This window comes from Bombus vancouverensis, chromosome 3 (assembly GCF_051014615.1).
Source record: "Bombus vancouverensis nearcticus chromosome 3, iyBomVanc1_principal, whole genome shotgun sequence".
In the NCBI taxonomy this organism is placed as follows: domain Eukaryota; kingdom Metazoa; phylum Arthropoda; class Insecta; order Hymenoptera; family Apidae; genus Bombus; species Bombus vancouverensis.
In genome coordinates, this window is record NC_134913.1 from 9,037,514 (window position 1) to 9,057,806 (window position 20,293).

Consider the following 20,293-nt stretch of genomic DNA (forward strand, 5'->3'; position numbering starts at 1 on the left):
TAATTAACAGTCATACCAGAAAGTATACTACCTATCCTACCTAGCGCTGTATTTAAAAATAGCAAAACAGGCACACCAACACATTCGTTCGTCCTAGAGAGGACGTCCCGGGACGAGCACCCGAGCTTAACATACAACATGCACGCTCTAAGGTACGTACCATTTTCCTGAAATCGACTGACGAAGGCTAGTGACCATTGCGTAGAACGTGATAAAACACGTCTGAGGAAATGATATCGTTAAAATAAATGTAAGTAAACTTGGAATTATAATTGTAATTGACGGCAACATTAAAAGCGTAGTTACACTTAATGATAACAATTCGACAATTTTCTTTTTTTCCCTATCGAACGTTTATTTAGAAAATACTGCTATTTTTTATACTTAAAAATTATTATTAAGAAACTGTAACAAATATGAAAAATATTAGTTGAAAATTGTGAGATATTTCTCGATAGGGAACAAATGCTAACGAATACCGCGAATGCAATGCAATCGTTTGCAAGAATTATACTTTTCGCTATTAGAATATATACTGTGAATTTTCGTTATTAGAATACGAAATATACATTCTAGTAATACACTGTAGTCGCGTGTTATAAATATTGGAAAATATTTGCAAGAATTCAAAAGTTCGTCACTAAATATACTTAAAGAATATTGTACAAATGCGCGCAAAACCTTGCTTCGAGGTATTTGAATTTAACTGTTACTAAATTACAAGTTTATGACGTTAACTGTAGTAAGTTCACATAATATAGCAAAAGAAATTGAACTCGGTAAGTGAATTTTTGTGATGTAACTCAATTTGAAACAACAAGATAATTCGCCAAAAATTCGTTTGAAATAAAAGAATGATTTCATACATCGGAAATAGAACAATAATTTATTTAATCGTTTTTACTTCCATCTTAGTATTCCAAATAATAAAGAAATGATCTATTATGAAATATGAAATGTATTTTAACATAAATATAAATTGTATATCGAACGTTACCCATATTCGAATAAAAAGACTACAGAATTGTTCATACAAAGCTGTCTTAGTTAAAATAAATTCATCGGATTGATCATTAATCGTTTTTGCGTTTATATGTTAATATTCCTGTTACTTTTATATTATTTCTGCTATCGATAAATAACTTGCACAAAGAAATAACGAGAAATTAAAGCAAATGTATAAAATAATTAAATGAAGTCACAGTCAAACTTAAATTTTATTATAAAAGCTTACGAAAGAAGCTAATATTAGAAGTACAGTATCATTCAGTAAATAGACGACTGAAGAAAAATTAAAACAAGAAGTTTCGGAAAACCACTTAATTACATTATCTTAGTGTTCAATGAATCATTAAATAAATATTTATTAATTAAATGATATTAATATCGAGATATAAACGATAGTAAAAAATATAGCAATGAATAGTACGAAAAATATAGTAATGATAGTAGTGAAGAACCGACACCACCAATAGATTAGAATATGTTACAAATCTGACGCAACGCGACCCATGCTATTCGTAAGACAGGAGACGACTGAATGACTCCTTGTACCTTAGTTTCTCTGAGCAACTTCCAAAGCGATGGGGTAAGGGTGGGAGGGCGAACGAGCCGGCGGTACAAACAGGTACACAGTTAACGATTACATTGAATTACAGATTAACGATCTACACAAAAAACGTATACAACTACAAAAACACTCATCTTCTACGCAACGCTTACACAAATCTTTCCAAATTTCAAACAAAACATACATGCAATATCTACATCCTATACAATGATTACATCGATCTTTCTAAACATCGTACAATAATTCGTAGCCCTACTGGCAGCATTCCGCATCAAAAACACATTTGTCCAACTTGGAACGAAAGAAAGAAAATGAAGCTACTGACACTGCATATACCATTTCGTGTCGTGCAAAAAGAATATTCGAGTCGTTGTACAAAACTGTTTAACATTCTATTTTCGCGACACTAAACTTTTGAAGATATTAAAAAGTTATAAACTCTAACGTGATCTCAATAAGCTTCCCTTAAAAATGGGAAAGCAAGAAGAAGCCCGATCAATCAGACAGTCAAAGAAAAAATCGCGGCGCGCGCCAAACGAACGAGATCGTGATCTCTCGAAAGAACTAACAAACCTACGCGACGAACCCCAGTGCACGAGATAACACCAAGGTTCAGCGGAAAGCCCAAGAATTGACCGTAACTCGATTCCTGTTTCGCCGTTCGAAACTTACACGAGTCGCGGTCGATGCCGCCGACCGATGATGCTAGTGGTACACTGGTGATCCAGCCGTGGATCCAGCACATAGGCCGGCAACTTAACACACTCCAACTGAACAAGTGAAACCCGGGGAGGGACGTGAAATTGCAAGTCTCTGACCGAGTACCGAAGTACCAATCGGACAGGACTGTAGATCCATGACTGACTCCCCAACAGATTCGTAAGCATCACCGGCGCGACGACAACTCCCATGATCTGATGCAAACGTCGAGCAGTCGTCGAGCAGTCACCAAGACAGAGGTGTCCTTCGGGTGACTTACAAATCCAAAGAGTTGTCTAGTGCACGTTGACCCGCACGCAATTCGAAATACGCGCAGGCGAGTATGTCACGCGACAGTTTGAAAGAACTGAGCGATTGCGAACCCATAAATCGTGGGTACAATTTTTCCTGAGTGGTAAGCGAGGGAATCAAGGGGAACGAGATTTTTATTTTTCGTTCCAAGATGGATAAGTATCGTTGTACAGAATGAGCTCACAGTGCTACAGTGCTACAGTGCCCCCGCGCGGGGGTGTTAGTCCAGCCTAGATCACCGAAACTATTTTGGATGATCAAGACCAAACTTTATTCAAGTAGTTTTTAGCTGGATATTGTTTTTCAAATAATAATACTAATACTCAGAATAGTACTTGGTATATTATTATTTGAAAAACAATACTAATCACCAGGACCCACCACGAAGAGGTAACTACGCTCGGGTCCCATTTACATAAAGAGTTTTTAAGCATTGGAAGCAGAGATTTAAAATTATTTTCTAACAAAAAAATAGCGTGTATTGAAATTTATTAATTAGAATAGCTGTAGTACGTGGATCCGCATAATCATACTTAAATATTGAGCTTATAATCGACGAAATGAAACCATGCAACTTACCAATTCTAGCACGCATAGATGAATGATGAGATTGCACTTGTACTTGCTTCCTTGATTCCATGAATACGGTGTTGATTTTTTGGCTTTGAGCGAACATGGAGAATTACATCCCATCCATAAACACTCAATAGATACACTCTGCTTTACCACTGGTTTTATACGAAGTAGTGAAGTGAGAAATTAAATACTGTACTTAAAGTTAAAAAATAATGTTACATAGAAATAAAATAGCACTTCAGAGACTTGAAAGATGTCGTTAATATTAAATAAAACAAAATAAATCATTTGTTTACTCACTACAAATTGATGGTATTGATTTAAATGAATGGTAGAATTGCTTCCGATTAATGATACAACTGTTATAAATTAAGACATAATTACTTTGAATTAATGGGAGGATGTGGTTATAAATTATTGGTATAATTGTTAAGAATTAATGAAGCAATTATTTTAGATTAATGGATTAGATGTTATAAATTAATAGTTTAAATGTTAGAAATTAATGATTTAAATGTATAAAGTAATAGTTCAAATGTTGTCAATTAATGGCATAGATGTTGTAAATTAATAGCTTAAATGTCATGAACTAATAGTTTAAATGTAAGAAATTAGTGGGTTAAATGTTATAAATTAATGGCTTAAATGTTATAAATTAATAGTTTAAACGTTGTAAATTAATGACTTAAATGTTATAAGTAATAGTTTAAATGTTGTAAATTAATGGTTAAAATGTTGTAAATTAATAGCTTAAATGTTATAAATTAATGGCTTAAATGATAATGTAATAGTTTAAATGTTATCAATTAATGGCTTAAATGTTATAAATTAATAGTTTAAATGTCGTAATGTAATAGCTTTAATGTTATAAATTGATAATTTACTTCGCAAAGGTTTTTCTTCGATTTTTGTTCGATCTTCACGGTACGGGAGTTCACACGCAAAAGAGCTTACCTCCTACCTACGTTCCTTATATACCTGATGAGTTGCATTTGACAAGGTGACGAAAGGTGAAACAAACAGTAACGGTTTGCTGATGTCATAAAAGGTTTTTTCATTATAACGCAATGAAATTTAGTAATTTTTTAATTTTTATTGTAAATTGACGCCTTCAACAATTTGTTACAATAACAATTTTTATAATTATAATAGTTTTTACAAACTGAAACTACATTTACAGTTCTGTGATACTAGTTTTTGATTTAGAACTGTGTTAATTTATATTGAATGCCAGTTTATAATGAAAATAACTGTTGTATTATAAACAAACGATATAACTATTATAAATTAATAGCAAGATTATTTTCAATTAGTGAAAGCCTATTGTCATAATTAATACTATAATTGTTAAAAATTAATGGAGTAATTGTTTTAGATTAATAATTGTTATAAATAAATAGCGTAACTGTTATAAATTTTTAGTTTATTTGTTATAAATTAATGGCTTAAATGTTACAAAGTAATAGTTGAAATGTTGTGAATTATTGGTTTAATTTTTACAAATTAATAATTAAATTATCGATAAGTAAGTAAAAGTTCTATTTCGATCTACATATCTTATGTCTACCTTACCTTACGATCTACGTCCTTATATACCTCGTACAAGACGTAAAGAAGGAAAGCACGATATTTAGACATAAATCTACCCGCGCAATCTTTTGCAAAAGAAGTGGTAGATTGAACATTAAACCTGCTTGTTATTTTTAATAAAGAAAAAGATGTTTATATTATATGACATTTATTAAACATTGCTTACATAGAAAATAATACATAATAATCGTGTACGTAAAAGTTGGTATTTATTGCTTTTTCCTTAGATGCTATTCAATGATTCGTGAGTCGAGTACGCGACCGCCTTAATTAAGGAGAAAAAGGAAAAGACAGAGACAACCAGGTTCGAACTGTTTTTACACGATGGCGTCACATAACAAATCCTGGTCACTTGTATAGCAGGTTAATCGTAGTTAAAATAACCTATAACCAAGTGATAAATGGAAACCCGCCTAAGGCGCGTGGACGCCAGCAAAAGCGTCGCTTTCTTAGGGAAGAGAGGAATCGTCTGACAGAACCCATTAAGCAGCCGGAGAAAGTAATTGAGTGAGAAGTGCAAAGAATCAGCAAAAATTTAGTGTTTATTATAAACATTTGCAGTCATTACTCAAAAGGCCCTTCTCCGTCCTTTTGACTCCTAAAATCGTGTGCAAAATATGTACAGGTGACTAACAACCGCTATTCAGTTTTTTTCCCGCGAACAACTAAAGATACTTTACTTTTGCTAGTCACCAAGTCCTAATTTCTCGATTGAAGAGCCCTATTGCGGACAAATTCACACACATCTTCTGACCACTAAGAGCTTTACCGCCTCCACGGGAATTTCTAAACTTGTATATACAACCGTGGTCCCGATTCCCATTATTCCTATGTTATCAACCTTATATTTGTGTTATACATAATTAAATTACCAGTGGAGGGAATCGGCGAAAATAAGCATATGATAATGTTTATAGTACCATCACTGTGGTAGCATCCGTCATTTGTAGCGTACAATATTTCTCGTTCAGTGTTATTCGTACTAAATATTTAGTTATAATATTGTTATAAATAATATACCGATTTGTGCATTCATGTGTGGTTGTACGTGCATGATTCTTGTTTAATCAAGCATTCATTGGTCTATTATAATTATTAGTAAATTCTCTAAGCATCTACGTCTTAAATGAGGTTATGTCACAAAAATTTCATAATCTTAAAAAAAGGGAAATATTTAAAAACTACATATAACTTATGTCATCCAAATAAGCTGTCTTCAGAATGGATATCCTAGCAACGCAAATTTACGAAGATTATGATTCCACACCAACACAAAAAATTTCTTATTCTTCTCAACAAAGTGAAATAGTGGTAAAGATGAATCAAATACTTACGATTCCAATATTAATATTCTAGTAATACTCATATTTCATAACATTTTATTTTAACAATATTTATATTTTTAACGTTTTTCTAGACTAAAATTGTTTCTTTCACTTCTCTTTTATTTTTCATATTAACTCTGTATTATTTTATGTTTTAGATTGGAGTGTTATCTATTGATTCTAAAACATTTCAAATCAAAGAAGGAATTACACAAATTGGACGACATCACGATTGCAATGTAGTATTAAATAATCTTGTGAGTAACCTTTAAGTAATCCTCTATATGTATATATATTTAAATCTCTTTATTTTTAAATGAACATACTCAAATGCTTATAAAGTATATTCAAATTAAATAGAAAAAGTGATCACTTTTAATATGCTATCGCAATAAAATTGCCAATAAAATATTTTTATATCATATAAATTATATTTAAACATTTGTACTTTTATCTTTCATATATTTTCATATTGTTTTGCTATGTATATGATATATTAAATAATGTAGAAATAAAAACATCATTATTAATCTTGAATTTATGCAATTTTAATATTTATGTAATTTAACAGAAATTTGTAGACAATATTCTTATAATTCTTCTCTTAATATATCAGATGCAGTATATAATTTATTTTCGTTAAAGTTAACAGAATTCCAAAAATCTTTTTGATCAAAATTTATGCTCCTACCCATCTGAATTTTATCTGATCCGGCAATATACAAATAATGAAATAACTTTTCATTTGGATTTAATCTTGGCCATTGAACACCACCGATATTTGACACCCTGATCAGTTTAAAAGATATACATATATAAAATATAACATAAATGGCTATAAGTAAGATTCTTTTAAATCATTTTAATATGCGCAATTAAAGATATTTACTCGTTTGTTGCAAATGATACCCAAAAATCGGTCAACATTCTTTGCATTTTAATATCATCTGTTATTGTTGTGGGATGAAGATACTGAGTATCTACAACAAAGAATGCGTTACATGCATGAGTCACACCTGTATAAAATATCAAATAAGTACACTTGTCTTCTTTTCCTTTTCTAAGTTCTAGCCTAGATAATATAATCTAAATAAGATCTAAATAATATACCATAATCGTTAGTAGTTCTACTTATGGCATCACTGACACTGTATGTGCCTCTGCAGATATAATAATATCAAACAGGTTGTCGATTAACTTTAGCCTGCATTTGGCAGGTTTCTCACTATCAACAACAAAGAATCTATCATTAGCTACTTGAATCAAGGATTGTATCGTTGTGTCATCAATTTTCTTTCATCCAAAGTAATGATTTCTTATGAATTTGGCAACTTCAACATACTTTTCTCTAGGAAGGGTGTAATTACAATCCAAGAAATAACACCTCCTTGTAACTAACAATAATTACTTATCAAACATATATACTTACTTAATAATGGGTACATCCCCTTTATTTTCTATTACTTTTATTATACGATTTGGTATCGATTTATATAGTTTCTGGATATAATTTTGACTTAACGTATCCCATTCGCGTACAATTGCATTTTTTAATTCTTGTACGTGTCGATACTACTTTCCATTCGCGTATACGCCGTGAACAAGTTCTGCCCAGCAATTTTCAATAATATTAAGGTCCGAGGAGCGTGCAGGCCACGGCAAAATAGATATATTATTTTCATTAAAATATGATTGGACCAATCTTGATGTGTATACAGATGCATTATCTTGTTGAAGGATGTAATCAGGTCCAGAAATGCGTACTGCATGATTATCTATTTCTTCTTTTATTAAAATTTATGTATCGGACACTATTCATTCTCCCATTGATGAACTTGAAACTTGTCTTGCCGAAATAACTCAAACCATCACGCTGCCTCCTCCCATTTGTCGTCGAATTGCTGACATTGTCTCTTTTCTTATGTCATGAAAATAATATTGGAACTCATCAGGACCATCCAAGTTGAATCTTTTTCGTCTGAGGATAATACCCTTCTCCATTTTTTCCAATACATTCTTTCTTTTGCAAAGGTAAACGTTCTGCTTTGTGTTTCGTTGTTAACGAAGGTTTCTTTTTCAATTTTAGCCTCTTAATATCTTTGCAGGATAGTAGAACTCGACGAACACTTGAAACACTGGCACTAACACTAGATTTTTCCATTATTTGCTTTGTGTTAACGCGAGTTGCGTTAATACGAGTTGGAAACTACACGCAAAATTGCTCGCTTATCACGATCGGACGGCGACGGACGACCAGTACTTTTCTTTTTGCCGTAATCTTTAACATTTTTTAAGAAATTGTGTATTACTCTAAGACTTCTTCTTCTTACTTTCGATATTTTTGCTACTGATAACTGTTGCTGTTTTAGTTCAGGAATTTGCTTTTTTGAGTTTTATTTTTTTTCGCGTCCCATACTTACAAATTTATTGTTATAGAGTGTGTTATCATTTCGACCTTAGTATAGAACAGTTTCTCTTTGTTGTATACAAACATCTGCGACATTGTGACTTAATTCTAGCAAGCTGCATATCCTGAGCTCATAATGATTTGATAGTATATGTTACAGACGAATAACTTTACATGCGTCATTGAGAAATTAAAGATAACACACCTGGGTTATTTTTTTGACGAGGAGTGTACAAGTACCCGACTTTGTTTCTAACCGGAAAATAGGTATAGTTCTTTAATGAGTTTTCCCTGATTAAAATGTATATTAAATTATTTGATTATAGATGATTTTAATTTACATAGATTTGATAAAAATATATTTTTGAAGGCTAAAGATAAGGTACTATTAGAAATATTAAAAATTGATACTAATAAAAATATCGAAATATGAAATTTTATTTAAATAAGGCTACCTATTAATACAAATACATATTTATTTACATTTGTCTTGTCATTATTTCAAATTTAATCAAACAAAGAAATTACTCAAAAATTCGATACAAACATATATTGATGCATTAAAACAATTTTGTTTCTCGTATAAAGTTTTTAGAATATCCTTACTTAAAGCTGTATAATAAAACGGAGTGAATCTGTTCTGTTCGTATTTTCTACATCCAAACTAATCATATTTTTTGAGATAATATGATTTTTGCATAAATTATATTATCCGGTATTCACGGAGTGTACATTAAGATATGACATTCCTACATGATATGATACCTGATAACGATGACATAATTAGAAAAATAGACGTAGATATGTAGTTTAACAATTTTATAATTATGTATGTTCCTTATTTTCTAATTCTCTAATTCTAATTATCCTACGCAATGGATTTTTGTAGCTAAACCAGGTCAATTAATTTTATTGTAAAGAAAGTTCTCTAATTAAGTCATCAATCTCTCTCTTAATAATAGGCATAACATTTCGAATTAACAAATAATATACTAAAAATAAAGATTATCGTCAATATTAAAGTATTAAATAACGACTATAGACAAGCAAATTAATTTAATTTACAGACGGTATCAAAGAAACATGCGGAAATCGAAGCTAATTGTCAAGGAACTGAATCGTGGATTTGTGACCTGAATTCATCTAATAAAACAAAATTAAATAACGTAATGTAAATTTTATCTATATGTTACATTTAATTGATTCCTAACAACAGATACATTAGATTAGATCTTAATTTAGATTAGATTAGATTAAGATGATAGTTGTTATTAGCAATTATTTAGCAGGTACTTAGTTTCTCATTCAATTTAATTCGGATTGCACGAAAGTTATTCATTCTTGTTTAACATCTGAAATTACTGAAACTAACAAATCAACATGTTTAATTATATATTCAATTGAATAAAGTGAATATTCAATATTTCTGTTCAAAGATACTGGATATTTGCTTTATCTGCTTTGTGCATATTATTTATCGATATTATTATTAACTGACATAACAAAATTTCAGCATAATTTAATGTTTCTTCTCTTTCTTTCTTTTTTCTCTGTAGACAATTCTCAGGCCAAATCGATGCTACGAGTTGAAAAATGAAGACGTGCTGGAGTTTGGCGCGGTCCGGGCAATTTTCAAAATCTGTCGTTCGATGGAAGATTCTTTAGTACCAGAAACCCCAGCGGCAAATCATCAGAAGGCACAGCAAACGATCATTCCAGGAACACCTGACTCGTCATTTGTAATTATCATTGATTTCGTGATTATATGAATCATTATATAAATATATTATAAAGTATATTATCAAATGCAAATATATTATAGAGAATGTCACAGATATTTATGCGGAACGATATCAGCATATTCTGTGAATAGAAATGAGAAAAAAATATCATATAAACATATAAATAATTAAAACTGTATACCAAATGGTTTTTTTATTGTTAATGGATAAAGATAGCTTGACGATATCTCTATTAATTCCAATTCAAAATGTTGTCCAGTTTTATAAATATTGGATTGATTTCTATTAAGAATTTAATTTTAAATGAATTTCCTCTTGATCAAGGCACCTAAAACCAAAGGGATGCAAGTGAAATTTTTCTGATATCGAGGAAATTACATTTGAAATTCAAATGTTCTAAAAAAATCTCACATAATGTGAATATAGTGAATATATGGTATCATGTTATTAAAATTTAAAAAACAAATTAAGTTACATATATTTAATGCTTGTCACATGTATAGTAAGGAGCATATATGCAAGTTTCTAACGAATTTTATCTTTTAGTTTATGAATTGTTGGATATACGAAAAATAATGTTACAATAGAACGATCTTATTATATTTTACTTAATATTATTATTTACTTAATAGTCAATTTTTCTAGTCTTTAAATGAAGCTTTTATACAACAGTGGATTACTTAAATTATTTGCAAGATTAAAACGAATATTTAACGATTTCACGATCTGTTCTTGATTCGAAAATTTCAAAAATATCACTTGGATTCATTTGCTTCTAAATGCCTCAATTTTAATGGATACATTTCTAATGTGTATAATAAACTTATTACTTAATATACTTAATATACTTATTTCCTCGCGACTGAATTTATGGTAACATGATGTCTGATGAACTTAGGAACCAAAGAACGGATCCTTTCCAGCATTCATTGTTAAAATTTATTCTCATTTGGCCATTACATCAAATGAAAAACTTTTCTATTATTTTGTATTTTTGTTATAACTTCTTAATGAAGCATATGTACATGAGTCCATCTTTATTTTCACTCATCAGATATGCTAGCGTTGCTTTGTGGAAAAAACTGAAAGATTTACTATATATTATCTCAAATATAAGTATACATATATTAACAAATATGTATTCTTTATGTAGGATAATTCATCCACGGTGGGAAATGTCTCCGTAATTCCTGCCACTCAAGGTAAGGAAGAAAAGTCTGTATTTCGACACCCGACGTTACCTCCGAAGACCGCTACTAACAGCACTCAGAAAAATGGCATTCAGAATACCTCTATCGACGCCCAAGATAACTTGCAAAACTTCGATGTAGAAGAAAAACAAAACGTAGGTGGATCAAGAATTAGTATATACGATATGGAAACACAAAATTCCTCGTTTAATTTCCATGATGAAACGGACGTTGACATTGAGGATATTGACACTCAAAAAATTTGCATTTCGCGCAGCATCAAAAACCTTACAAAATCTGTACAGGAACAAAAGGTTGACATGCACGATATACAAGCGCAAGCAGAAGCACCAGAAGAAGTTACTGATATTCATGATATAGAAACACAGTACGATATAAATATTCAGGATATGAAAATATCCAAGAAGATTAATACTCATAATTTAAAAACTCGAGATAGTGACAAACTTGAAGCAACACGAATTGAAAAGGAAAGAAATTTAACGAATGAGGTGAGAAGTAATGTTAATAATACAGTAGTACAAAAAGATAAGGGTAATGAAAGCACATCCAATCCTAATAACACTGATGAAGGTGAGAATCAGAATAAGAAATTGCCAGGTATTGAGAAAGGTTTGCAAAACCGTCTAGAGGAAATTGAAACAAGCGAAGATGAAACTTCGGAACTTGAGATGAGTCGAAATTTGCTTGGTCCAAAAGAATTAGAAGATTTCATTGAGGATGACGATCTGTCTGATGAAGTAAAATCAAAATCACCGACTTTAATAAAAACTTCATGTGTAAACAACAATTGCGATGTAAACAATAAAAGCACTGATAATGAGAACATATTTGAAGCTGCGACACAGGTCAATAAAAGCGACGAAGATGCCTTTAGAAGCCTAAGTGAACGTAAATACACGTTTCAGGCGTCTTTAGTAGCTGATGACTCTGATCATACCGACAATGAGGCTGTGTTTCACAGGTATTCGTACAAAGATAGTCAAGAAAGTAAAAAGTCTTTAAACAATCAAGTTTCTGATAGCGAAGATTCAATTACGGATGAAGAAGGTCGTTTTACAGAAATAGCTGTGAAAATGAAACAGGCTGTAGAATTTTCGCAGCTTAATAGGAGTAAAGAAATAAAGAACAGTGCTAATTCAAGTAAAGACTCTGATGATCTATTTGATATGCTTACTCAACCAGTAAATCGGAAGGACGAAGATTCATCGCCCAAATCTAATGAAAAACCAAAAGATAATAAATATGAAAGTGAAGTAGATTCTAATAGCCCAACGCAAGTAATTAATAAGAAAGAAATGAAAAATAATATGGAAATAAATGATGAAATACAAACAAAGGAACTCAATGATATAACACCAACTCAAGTTCTTTCAACAAATAAATCTTCCTTACGAGAGGCTAGTTGTACTATTTCAACAGGAAACAATAAAAAATCTGATAAAGAAGATATTACTGAAATAGAAGACAATACACCTACCCAGATAATTAACACTAAAAAGAAACCGTTAGACGTGAGCAATAACGAACCTCCTTGTTCTTTAGATCCTTTGGTATTAAATGTTACAGATAGATGTAATATTGAAGACATCGATTATGAAACGACATGTACTCAACCAATTAATGATATCAAAAAGCAAAAGTCTGTATCATCAATTTCTGATAAGAGAAAAAACGAGTCAAACTTTGAAGCATTGACTAGAGTAAACTTAGATGATAGCGTAGAAAGAAATTTGAAAGCAATGTTTGCAGATATAAAGGAAGAACGTATAGAAGAACAATTAGAAATATCAACACAAGTTCTTGAACATGTGTTAGAATCGTCAGATTGTGAGAATATATCTCCCACACAAAATCATAAGTCTAACGTGGACAATAACTCATTGACAGATAAGAAAGCAATGAAATTATCAATATCGAACTCTATACCTACAAGTTCATCAACACCTAAATCCATACCTAAAAACCCACTAACTTCAAAATCTGTATCTACAGATTCATCAACACTTAAATCTACAATTAAAGATTCATCAACATCAATATCATTAAGAGAAAAGAAATCAAAAATATCAAACATAGCTAAAATGATTCAAGAAGAAACTGATATATCTAAAAATGGTACGAGTAAATTGAATAAATATTCAAAGAATATAGATGATCAAGCATCGAGTACATCAATCGATTGTGAGCAAATTCAACAAACCTCTAAAGCACTACAAAGCGATGATGAAGATATATTAGCTGGTTTACCTGAAGTTAACATTTCAGGTACTTTATCAAATCCAGAAAGTCCCACATCAACAACATCTTCTGAATATAGAATAAATATTAATCATAACTGGGGAAGACAAACATCTGTAAAAATTGCGCCAAGAAAGAAAGAAGCTTTACGAAAATCGTCGCGAAGAACGTCTAGTTGTAGAAACATGGAAAACGCTGTGTCTTATCATACTATTAGCGAGCCAAATTCTAGTAATATTTCGGAAACTTCTTCAAATTCGTATACAAACAATTTCGATATTAATAAGATACCTGTTTGCAAACATGATGAGAAAGGGACTAGCAGAAAATCCAAAAGATTGATAAAAAAGACAAAGAATTTATGTAAATCTAAAGAAAGCGATTCCTTTGTAGAATTAAAATCGGTAACCTCTATTCACTCGCAAGAAAAAGCGAGACAAAGTCCTCCTATTTCGAATAACAGAAGAACTCGTAATTCTAGCAAAGAGAATACTGATCGTTCGTCTGTTTTTCAGGTGGAAAAGGAAGTACCGGTTGAAATAGCACCCGCTGAACTTACGAAAAAAAATGTATCAAACGCGTCACGCGTTAGAAAAAGATCACTTAGCACAACGGATGCGATTGATAGTAACACTTCGAAAAAGCGCAAGAATGATGTTAATGAAGATAAGCCTGTTAGTAATAAAAGTAGAAAGAAAAATACAATAGATGATGAAGGCAATTCCGTAAATGTTGATAAAAAAAATTCATCAAACAGTATAAATGGTTCGAACAATAGAAGAATGTCAAATGAAGCAAGTTTAGATAAAGAAGCAATAGTAAGAGTCCAAAGAATTTCTCTATCTACTCCAACAGAGTCGATATCAAGTACGCCAACTGAACTGGTGAATGAAAGCGATAACAATTGTAAAATCAGACAAAATCGACTTACAAATGTCATTTGTGACATTCAGACATCTGACAGTCGAATTGTTTCAAGTATTTCGAGTAACGAAAATTACAGAACTACCAAAAATGTAGAAACACGAAAAAATCCGAAACGAAAGACGACAAAAAAAACCGAGCTTGTAGCGGACGACATTAGTTCTCAAATTGGTGAAGAATCCCAAGAGATAGAAATGATCATGAATAGTGCGCTCAAAAAACAAAATACCGGTTCAAATATAGAAAGAAAGGAAGATACGGAAAGAAATACAAGTACCAAAGCGAAAAATACTAGGAAACGTGGAAATACGGATATTAATACGGATGTAGATAACACGGAAATCAGCAGTACCTCTTCCATTTTATCCGAATCTGATAACACACATTTTGAAGTGCCTACATTACGGAGCAAACGAGCGAAGGTTTCCAAAAATATTTCAAGTATAATTAGTACTACGGTAAATGAATCTACCAAAGAAACAAAAAGAAATAGCAAACTATCGATTAGATCAACTCGAAGTCAACAATCAATTGTGGATTCTTCCCTAGAAGAAAGCGCAGAAATGATCGCAAATCAAACTACTTCGAATAACAGTGCAAATAAAAGGAATAATTTCAGAAAGAAACAGCAAAAACAGACGACAGGAAAGACTAAAAACAAGCGACAAAAAGAAGATTTCGTAGAAGAGACGTCTATTTCAGAAACTAATTCCAGTATCGAAACTACATCGGTACTTTCAACTCCCAATAGAACACGTAGAAGCATGTCTTCTTCATTTGCAGCACAATCACCATTCAAAATAAAGCATAAAATCTTATTTACGGGTATTTCAAGTAACGATTATAATAAATTGTTAACAAAGTTGGGTATGTATCCGATCTGTTTGCAGAAGAATTATAACTAAAACTAACCATAGTCATAATTAATGTCCCTTTTCTTTATAGGTGCATCTCAAGTCGAGGATCCGACAAAGTGCACTGTATTGGTTACAGACAAAGTTCGAAGAACTGTTAAATTTTTATGTGCTTTAGCACTACCTGTACCAATAGTTTCAGTCGATTGGTTGATTAACAGTGAAAAAGCTGGTCGTTTCATAGAATTAGAAAATTATATATTGAAGGACCTTGCCGCTGAAGCTAAATTCCGCTTTAAATTAGGAAAGAGCTTAGAAAAAGCAAAAGAACATAAACTTTTAAAGGGATACACACTTGTCTTAACACCGAACACCGCGCCGCCACCACTAGAATTAAAAAGTATGTTTTAAAACTAATAATTTATAGACGTGTATCGTATTTAACATATATATCTTGGTTCTTTATACTTTAAAAAATGTATTTTTTTACAGATATAATCATTTCATGCGGCGGTAAAGCCTTGCTTCGACCACCACCGAAGTTATGGCCTCAACAATCAGTGATTATCTCTCCCAAAGAGGACTTAACAGATGCAAAGAAATTTCTTGCAAAAGCACCTAAAACTGTTACCGTTCAGTCGACAGAATTTATATTAACTGGCATTTTAAGACAAGAATTAGAATTTAATGAGTTTAAGTTAATATAATTCATTTTTCAATGAAACAAGAATACTTGTGTTGAAAAATTGTGCAGAAGTTATTGATACATTTCTCAAATATTTTTACAAAAATGCATTTGTACAAAATAAAAAATATATTGTGTGATTCGTACATGCTTAATTGTATAATACATATACATATAGATATACAGGGTGGTTGGTAACTGGTGATACAAGCGGAAAGGGGGTGATTCTACGAGAAAAAAGAAGTCGAAAATATAGAATAAAAATTTTTTGTTTAAGACTTTGTTTTCGAGAAAATCGACTTTGAATTTTCGCTCGGTATGCGTGCACTTTATTACGTCTCCGTTATAACGGATCTCACTGTAGATCGTTGTCTCGATGGAAAAATTAAAAAAAAATGTAAAAAAAATTCTTATTCTTAAAAATTCTTATAAAAAAGGAAATTTTCTTTACATCCCTCTTTCAAATTGTTAATATAAAACATAATGTACATTTGACACCTATTTGTAATGTTTGTGTTAATGTTTAGTGTGGGTATAGGTCATAGATTTGAATTAATACTACTTAAATGTTTTTTTTAATAAATATAAATTTTATTGTTCACCAAAATTGTACAGTCACCTTTTTTATCTAATACTTCAACTTTCTAGTAAACTCAAAATTGCTCTTTTGAATATAACAAAAATTTAACACAATATCTTGGAAAACAAATGCAAGTGAAAATTTCTTCGATATTCACATTGAATAAAACGTTTTCACATAGTAAAGTAAATTCCTAATTTCTAAATTGAGCAATTGTGTTTCAATACCAATGAAATGAAACATTTATAACTAGATGCACTGTACCTAAAAAATTTGTATAGTGTGTGAATCCAATACAAATATTATTTAATTTCTTAATCTATCAAGAGAAATCCAGGTTCAGGTAGTTCTGGATCGAGTAGTCTAGAAGATAGTCATACATATATACCCTATAAGTTACAACATAACATGAATAAGAATAATGATTATGAAATATATATTTGTAGTAAGTACTAATTATCTTAGCCTAAGTGAGCATTTATGTTCAGTGACTAAATGCATTATTAAGAATAAAGGAAATGAAAAAGTCGTTTATTGTATTCAAGGATGTTCAAAAACTTCAATATGTTGGAATTGACAAATACTTTCTTCAAAAATTGGACAGCAACCCTGAGTCTGGAACAAATAATAATTAAATTATTAAAAATACGAATGATTACTAAAAAATGATTTTAATACTAAAGAAATATTTACAAATAAAAACTATTCTTCAAGGCATTAATATTTTTAAAAATACGTACTTCATATCCTTATACATACATTCTTCATTCATATACGTATTTATTTTCACATAAAACAAAAAGCATGTGTTTAAATAGGAAATGAGTCATCTCTGAGATATTGCGCAGCGATACAAAATCACAATACAACAATATTTACAAACCATTATAACATGCAACGAAACGCGAAAGAATTTTAACTTTCACCGAGTTTTAATTGGACCGAAAAATATGCGCTTTTGCGACTTAAAATTGCACGTAGATAAAGAAACAAGAGTATGTACAAACACAAAAACTGGGCCAAGGTTGCGGACCATTCCGACAACACTCGAATCAATAACATAATCAAACAAATATATTAAATTAGAAATTATGTCATAATTAAGTGAAAAATTTTTACTTACTCTTTATGCTTTGGTCTTTCCAACATTCCGTTTGTTGTGTTCAGAATTCATTAATTTGGTCAGGATCTTTCTGGAATGGCCGCACGGATCGAAATGATTTGTGTGTGCAAGAGCCTCGCGTTTGCTTCGCTGTTTTCCACTGTGACCGGTAAAAATATGCTTGTCGTAATCGTAGTTGAAGTGTTCGTATTCGTCAACGTAGTAGTCAGACATAGTTCTTGGTTTCCAAATGCTTTAGAAAAATAATAGCGTAAACGCAGTCAAAAAATCTCTCTTACTGTGCCTCTCGCAGGTTTACTTCGAATTATTTGGACGCAGTTTACTACACTTAGTTATATAGGCTACACAAGAATTACTGCGCAGGCGCAGCACTCAGTAATGTCTCTAGTATATTCAATGCCTGGTATAACAATCGTTTTAACGAGATAAATTCCTCTCTTATTTGCATATTTTCTATTGTAGAACAACTATCATCCAGTTTAAATGAGATAAAGCATATTTTAAATTTCCTAATATATTGAAAAACGTACAAGTAACATTTCAAGAACAAAACATACATATTAGAATTTGAAATTTCTAGAAAACACTTAATGTTTTCTGTATTACTGATTGCAGAGATTAATAAAAAAGATTAGCTGTCATCAAAAAAAGTTCCATTATCTATTTATTAAACAAACAACTTTATATCGTTTTGAATTTCTTACGTCTTTTACGTATGTATTTCAAAAATGAATATCGTTGCATATGCGAATCATAATATATGTATAATCTGAAGCAAATCTTTCAAAAATTAATGTCATCAAATATTGTTCATTAAAAATTTATAAACAAATTTAAAATACGTAATTTTGTAGCATAATATAGACAGCCCTGATAGTGTATCATCTTAGCTTGGCAACTGAATATATATTCAACAGTCATTTTATATGTACTTTCTCAGGCATTGTTCTGAGTTTCAATAGATTTGACATTATGTACTACTTTTTAAAAAATGCTTTTTTACGTAACAGATATTAATAAGCACTGGATTTATGTACCAAATCTCTATTATGAAACAATCCTATGTTTGGCAACAAACAGCACGTTGATCTATTACGCACGCGCAATCGGCAGCTTGTTACATTGACTTCTAGGAGTATCCCTACCATTGTAAACGAAATGTTCCACAAAATTCTGTATATCGCTGATATATCTCAAGAGAAGTGAGGAAAAAGAGCAGTACAAAAATGTTTGCATGGGGCGTGGTAAAGCAGTTGATATTAAGTATATTTTGTATGCTGCCTTGTAAGAGTCTGATGTAAGTTAAAATGATAAGGTGAAAAATGCGCAGTAGAGTATCCATGTTGAGAACATTTCAGGTTAACTGTACTTGTACGTATATGTATCTCGAATCCGATTGATAACGAGGTTCAAATATAGACGTATGAATTATCAACCCATTTGATTATTACTTGCCAATTTTGCCCAGCATGTAAAAAAATACATGTATATATGTGATACGTATACGTCTTATAACAGTGTGTCTGTACATATATCTACGTCCCGCATTTTCGACATACGTGTCTCGCAACGCAATTACATACATTTACACATCTGTGTTTATTTACGATTATCATGAAGCACATTTCTTCTAATCTTAATTACTTATCATGCACTACAAATTAATTTCTTTTTGTTAAAAAAGAATATTCGTTATATTGAAGTACATAAGAGACATTCTGTTTTTCTAAAAAAAAAAAAAATAAGAAAAAAGATAAGGATCATGGAGTCAGAGAGGAATTTTACGAATTCATACAGTAGGTTTTACAATGACTTTTAAATTTTGTTTCACCTTATCGACGATTATTGTGATTCAGCTCAGAAATATAGTGTCTTTCAAAGTTGTCAATAAAAAATGATTTAACCATCACTTGTAAATGTATCGATCAAAACGGTCACATTCAATTTTAGTATTTGAAGTAAATTCAACTTTTATGTTACTTTGTAACAATAAAAGGAAATACGAATGTTTTCTACTGCATGCACATAAAAATTTGCTCGTAGTATGTTAAATAAAAGATCAATCGAAGCTACCAGAAACTATCGACTTTGTGAAAATATAGTCCATTGAAAAGATGTCGCATACGTGTGAAATCCCGTTAATCGATCTGAACTTGTTACCTCAGCGCACAGCTAGAAATATTGAAAAAAAATATGTATGTAGTCGTTTATTCCATCGCCGAGTCTTAAGTTCATTACATATAGATTAACGACATCTACGTTATGAATATTTAGCATTATACGTTCATTCCGCGCATAAAAGCAGACGTCTTATTTAGATGAAATATTTTTATTATTTTAAATCTTTATTATTTTTTTAGAAATTTTCGAATTAGGTTGAAAATTACTTTCTACGAGTTAATAATAATATTGAATACTTTAAACAAATTTAGATATACTTCCGTGTTATTATAA

At 31.0% G+C, this 20,293-nt stretch overlaps 4 protein-coding genes across 14 annotated transcripts in view; 2 read left to right on the forward strand and 2 right to left on the reverse strand.

The window, feature by feature from the left end:
- The first annotated feature begins 5,016 nt into the window (after window positions 1-5,016).
- mu2 (mutator 2) lies at window positions 5,017-17,027 on the forward strand. Of its 6 annotated transcripts, none has more exons than XM_033349423.2 (8): window positions 5,017-5,372; window positions 5,958-6,058; window positions 6,231-6,329; window positions 9,547-9,645; window positions 10,036-10,218; window positions 11,375-15,464; window positions 15,543-15,851; window positions 15,944-17,027. In XM_033349423.2, the coding sequence occupies exons 2-8, from the start codon at window positions 5,969-5,971 to the stop codon at window positions 16,156-16,158; spliced, it is 5,085 nt and encodes a 1,694-aa protein (XP_033205314.2). In that variant the 5' UTR covers window positions 5,017-5,372; window positions 5,958-5,968; the 3' UTR covers window positions 16,159-17,027. The 6 variants fall into 6 exon arrangements, with proteins under 6 accessions (XP_033205314.2, XP_076473556.1, XP_076473555.1 ...); XM_076617441.1 differs by having other exon boundaries at window positions 5,017-5,254; XM_076617440.1 differs by having other exon boundaries at window positions 5,017-5,246.
- LOC117165913 (carboxylic ester hydrolase-like) lies at window positions 6,354-8,587 on the reverse strand. Of its 2 annotated transcripts, XM_076617449.1 has the most exons (3): window positions 7,502-8,587; window positions 6,962-7,420; window positions 6,354-6,861 (listed from the first exon to the last, which is right to left on the reverse strand). In XM_076617449.1, the coding sequence occupies exons 2-3, from the start codon at window positions 7,006-7,008 to the stop codon at window positions 6,663-6,665; spliced, it is 246 nt and encodes an 81-aa protein (XP_076473564.1). In that variant the 5' UTR covers window positions 7,009-7,420; window positions 7,502-8,587; the 3' UTR covers window positions 6,354-6,662. The 2 variants fall into 2 exon arrangements, with proteins under 2 accessions (XP_076473564.1, XP_033205325.1); XM_033349434.2 differs by having other exon boundaries at window positions 6,962-8,587.
- LOC117165914 (nuclear protein 1) lies at window positions 16,706-18,157 on the reverse strand. The gene is made up of 2 exons (XM_076617450.1): window positions 17,840-18,157; window positions 16,706-17,331 (listed from the first exon to the last, which is right to left on the reverse strand). Exon 1 carries the CDS (start codon window positions 18,050-18,052, stop codon window positions 17,843-17,845), a length of 210 nt encoding a protein of 69 aa, XP_076473565.1. The 5' UTR covers window positions 18,053-18,157; the 3' UTR covers window positions 16,706-17,331; window positions 17,840-17,842.
- Window positions 18,158-18,776: 619 nt separating this feature from the next.
- LOC143302509 (uncharacterized) overlaps window positions 18,777-20,293 on the forward strand; it is an 84,015-nt gene continuing 82,498 nt past the window's right edge. For 3 of the 5 annotated variants that reach the window (XR_013058096.1, XR_013058094.1, XR_013058093.1), the window contains exon 1: window positions 18,777-19,136. The gene's annotated coding sequence lies outside the window, so the exon portion shown is untranslated. The remainder of the gene's footprint in view (window positions 19,137-20,293) is intronic. The other 2 variants (XR_013058095.1, XR_013058092.1) reach the window with 2 other exon arrangements.

Bases quoted from the DNA above. Each gene is read 5' to 3' on its own strand.
- mu2 (XM_033349423.2), top strand. From the start codon at position 5,969: ATGGATATCCTAGCAACGCAAATTTACGAAGATTATGATTCCACACCA. The intron at 10,219-11,374 runs GTAATTATCATT...TTCTTTATGTAG, and splicing joins GAACACCTGACTCGTCATTT to GATAATTCATCCACGGTGGG. The intron at 15,852-15,943 runs GTATGTTTTAAA...ATTTTTTTACAG, and splicing joins GCCACCACTAGAATTAAAAA to ATATAATCATTTCATGCGGC.
- LOC117165913 (XM_076617449.1), bottom strand. From the start codon at position 7,008: ATGCAAAGAATGTTGACCGATTTTTGGGTATCATTTGCAACAAACGA. The intron at 6,862-6,961 runs GTAAATATCTTT...TAAACTGATCAG, and splicing joins GTATCATTTGCAACAAACGA to GGTGTCAAATATCGGTGGTG.
- LOC117165914 (XM_076617450.1), bottom strand. From the start codon at position 18,052: ATGTCTGACTACTACGTTGACGAATACGAACACTTCAACTACGATTAC.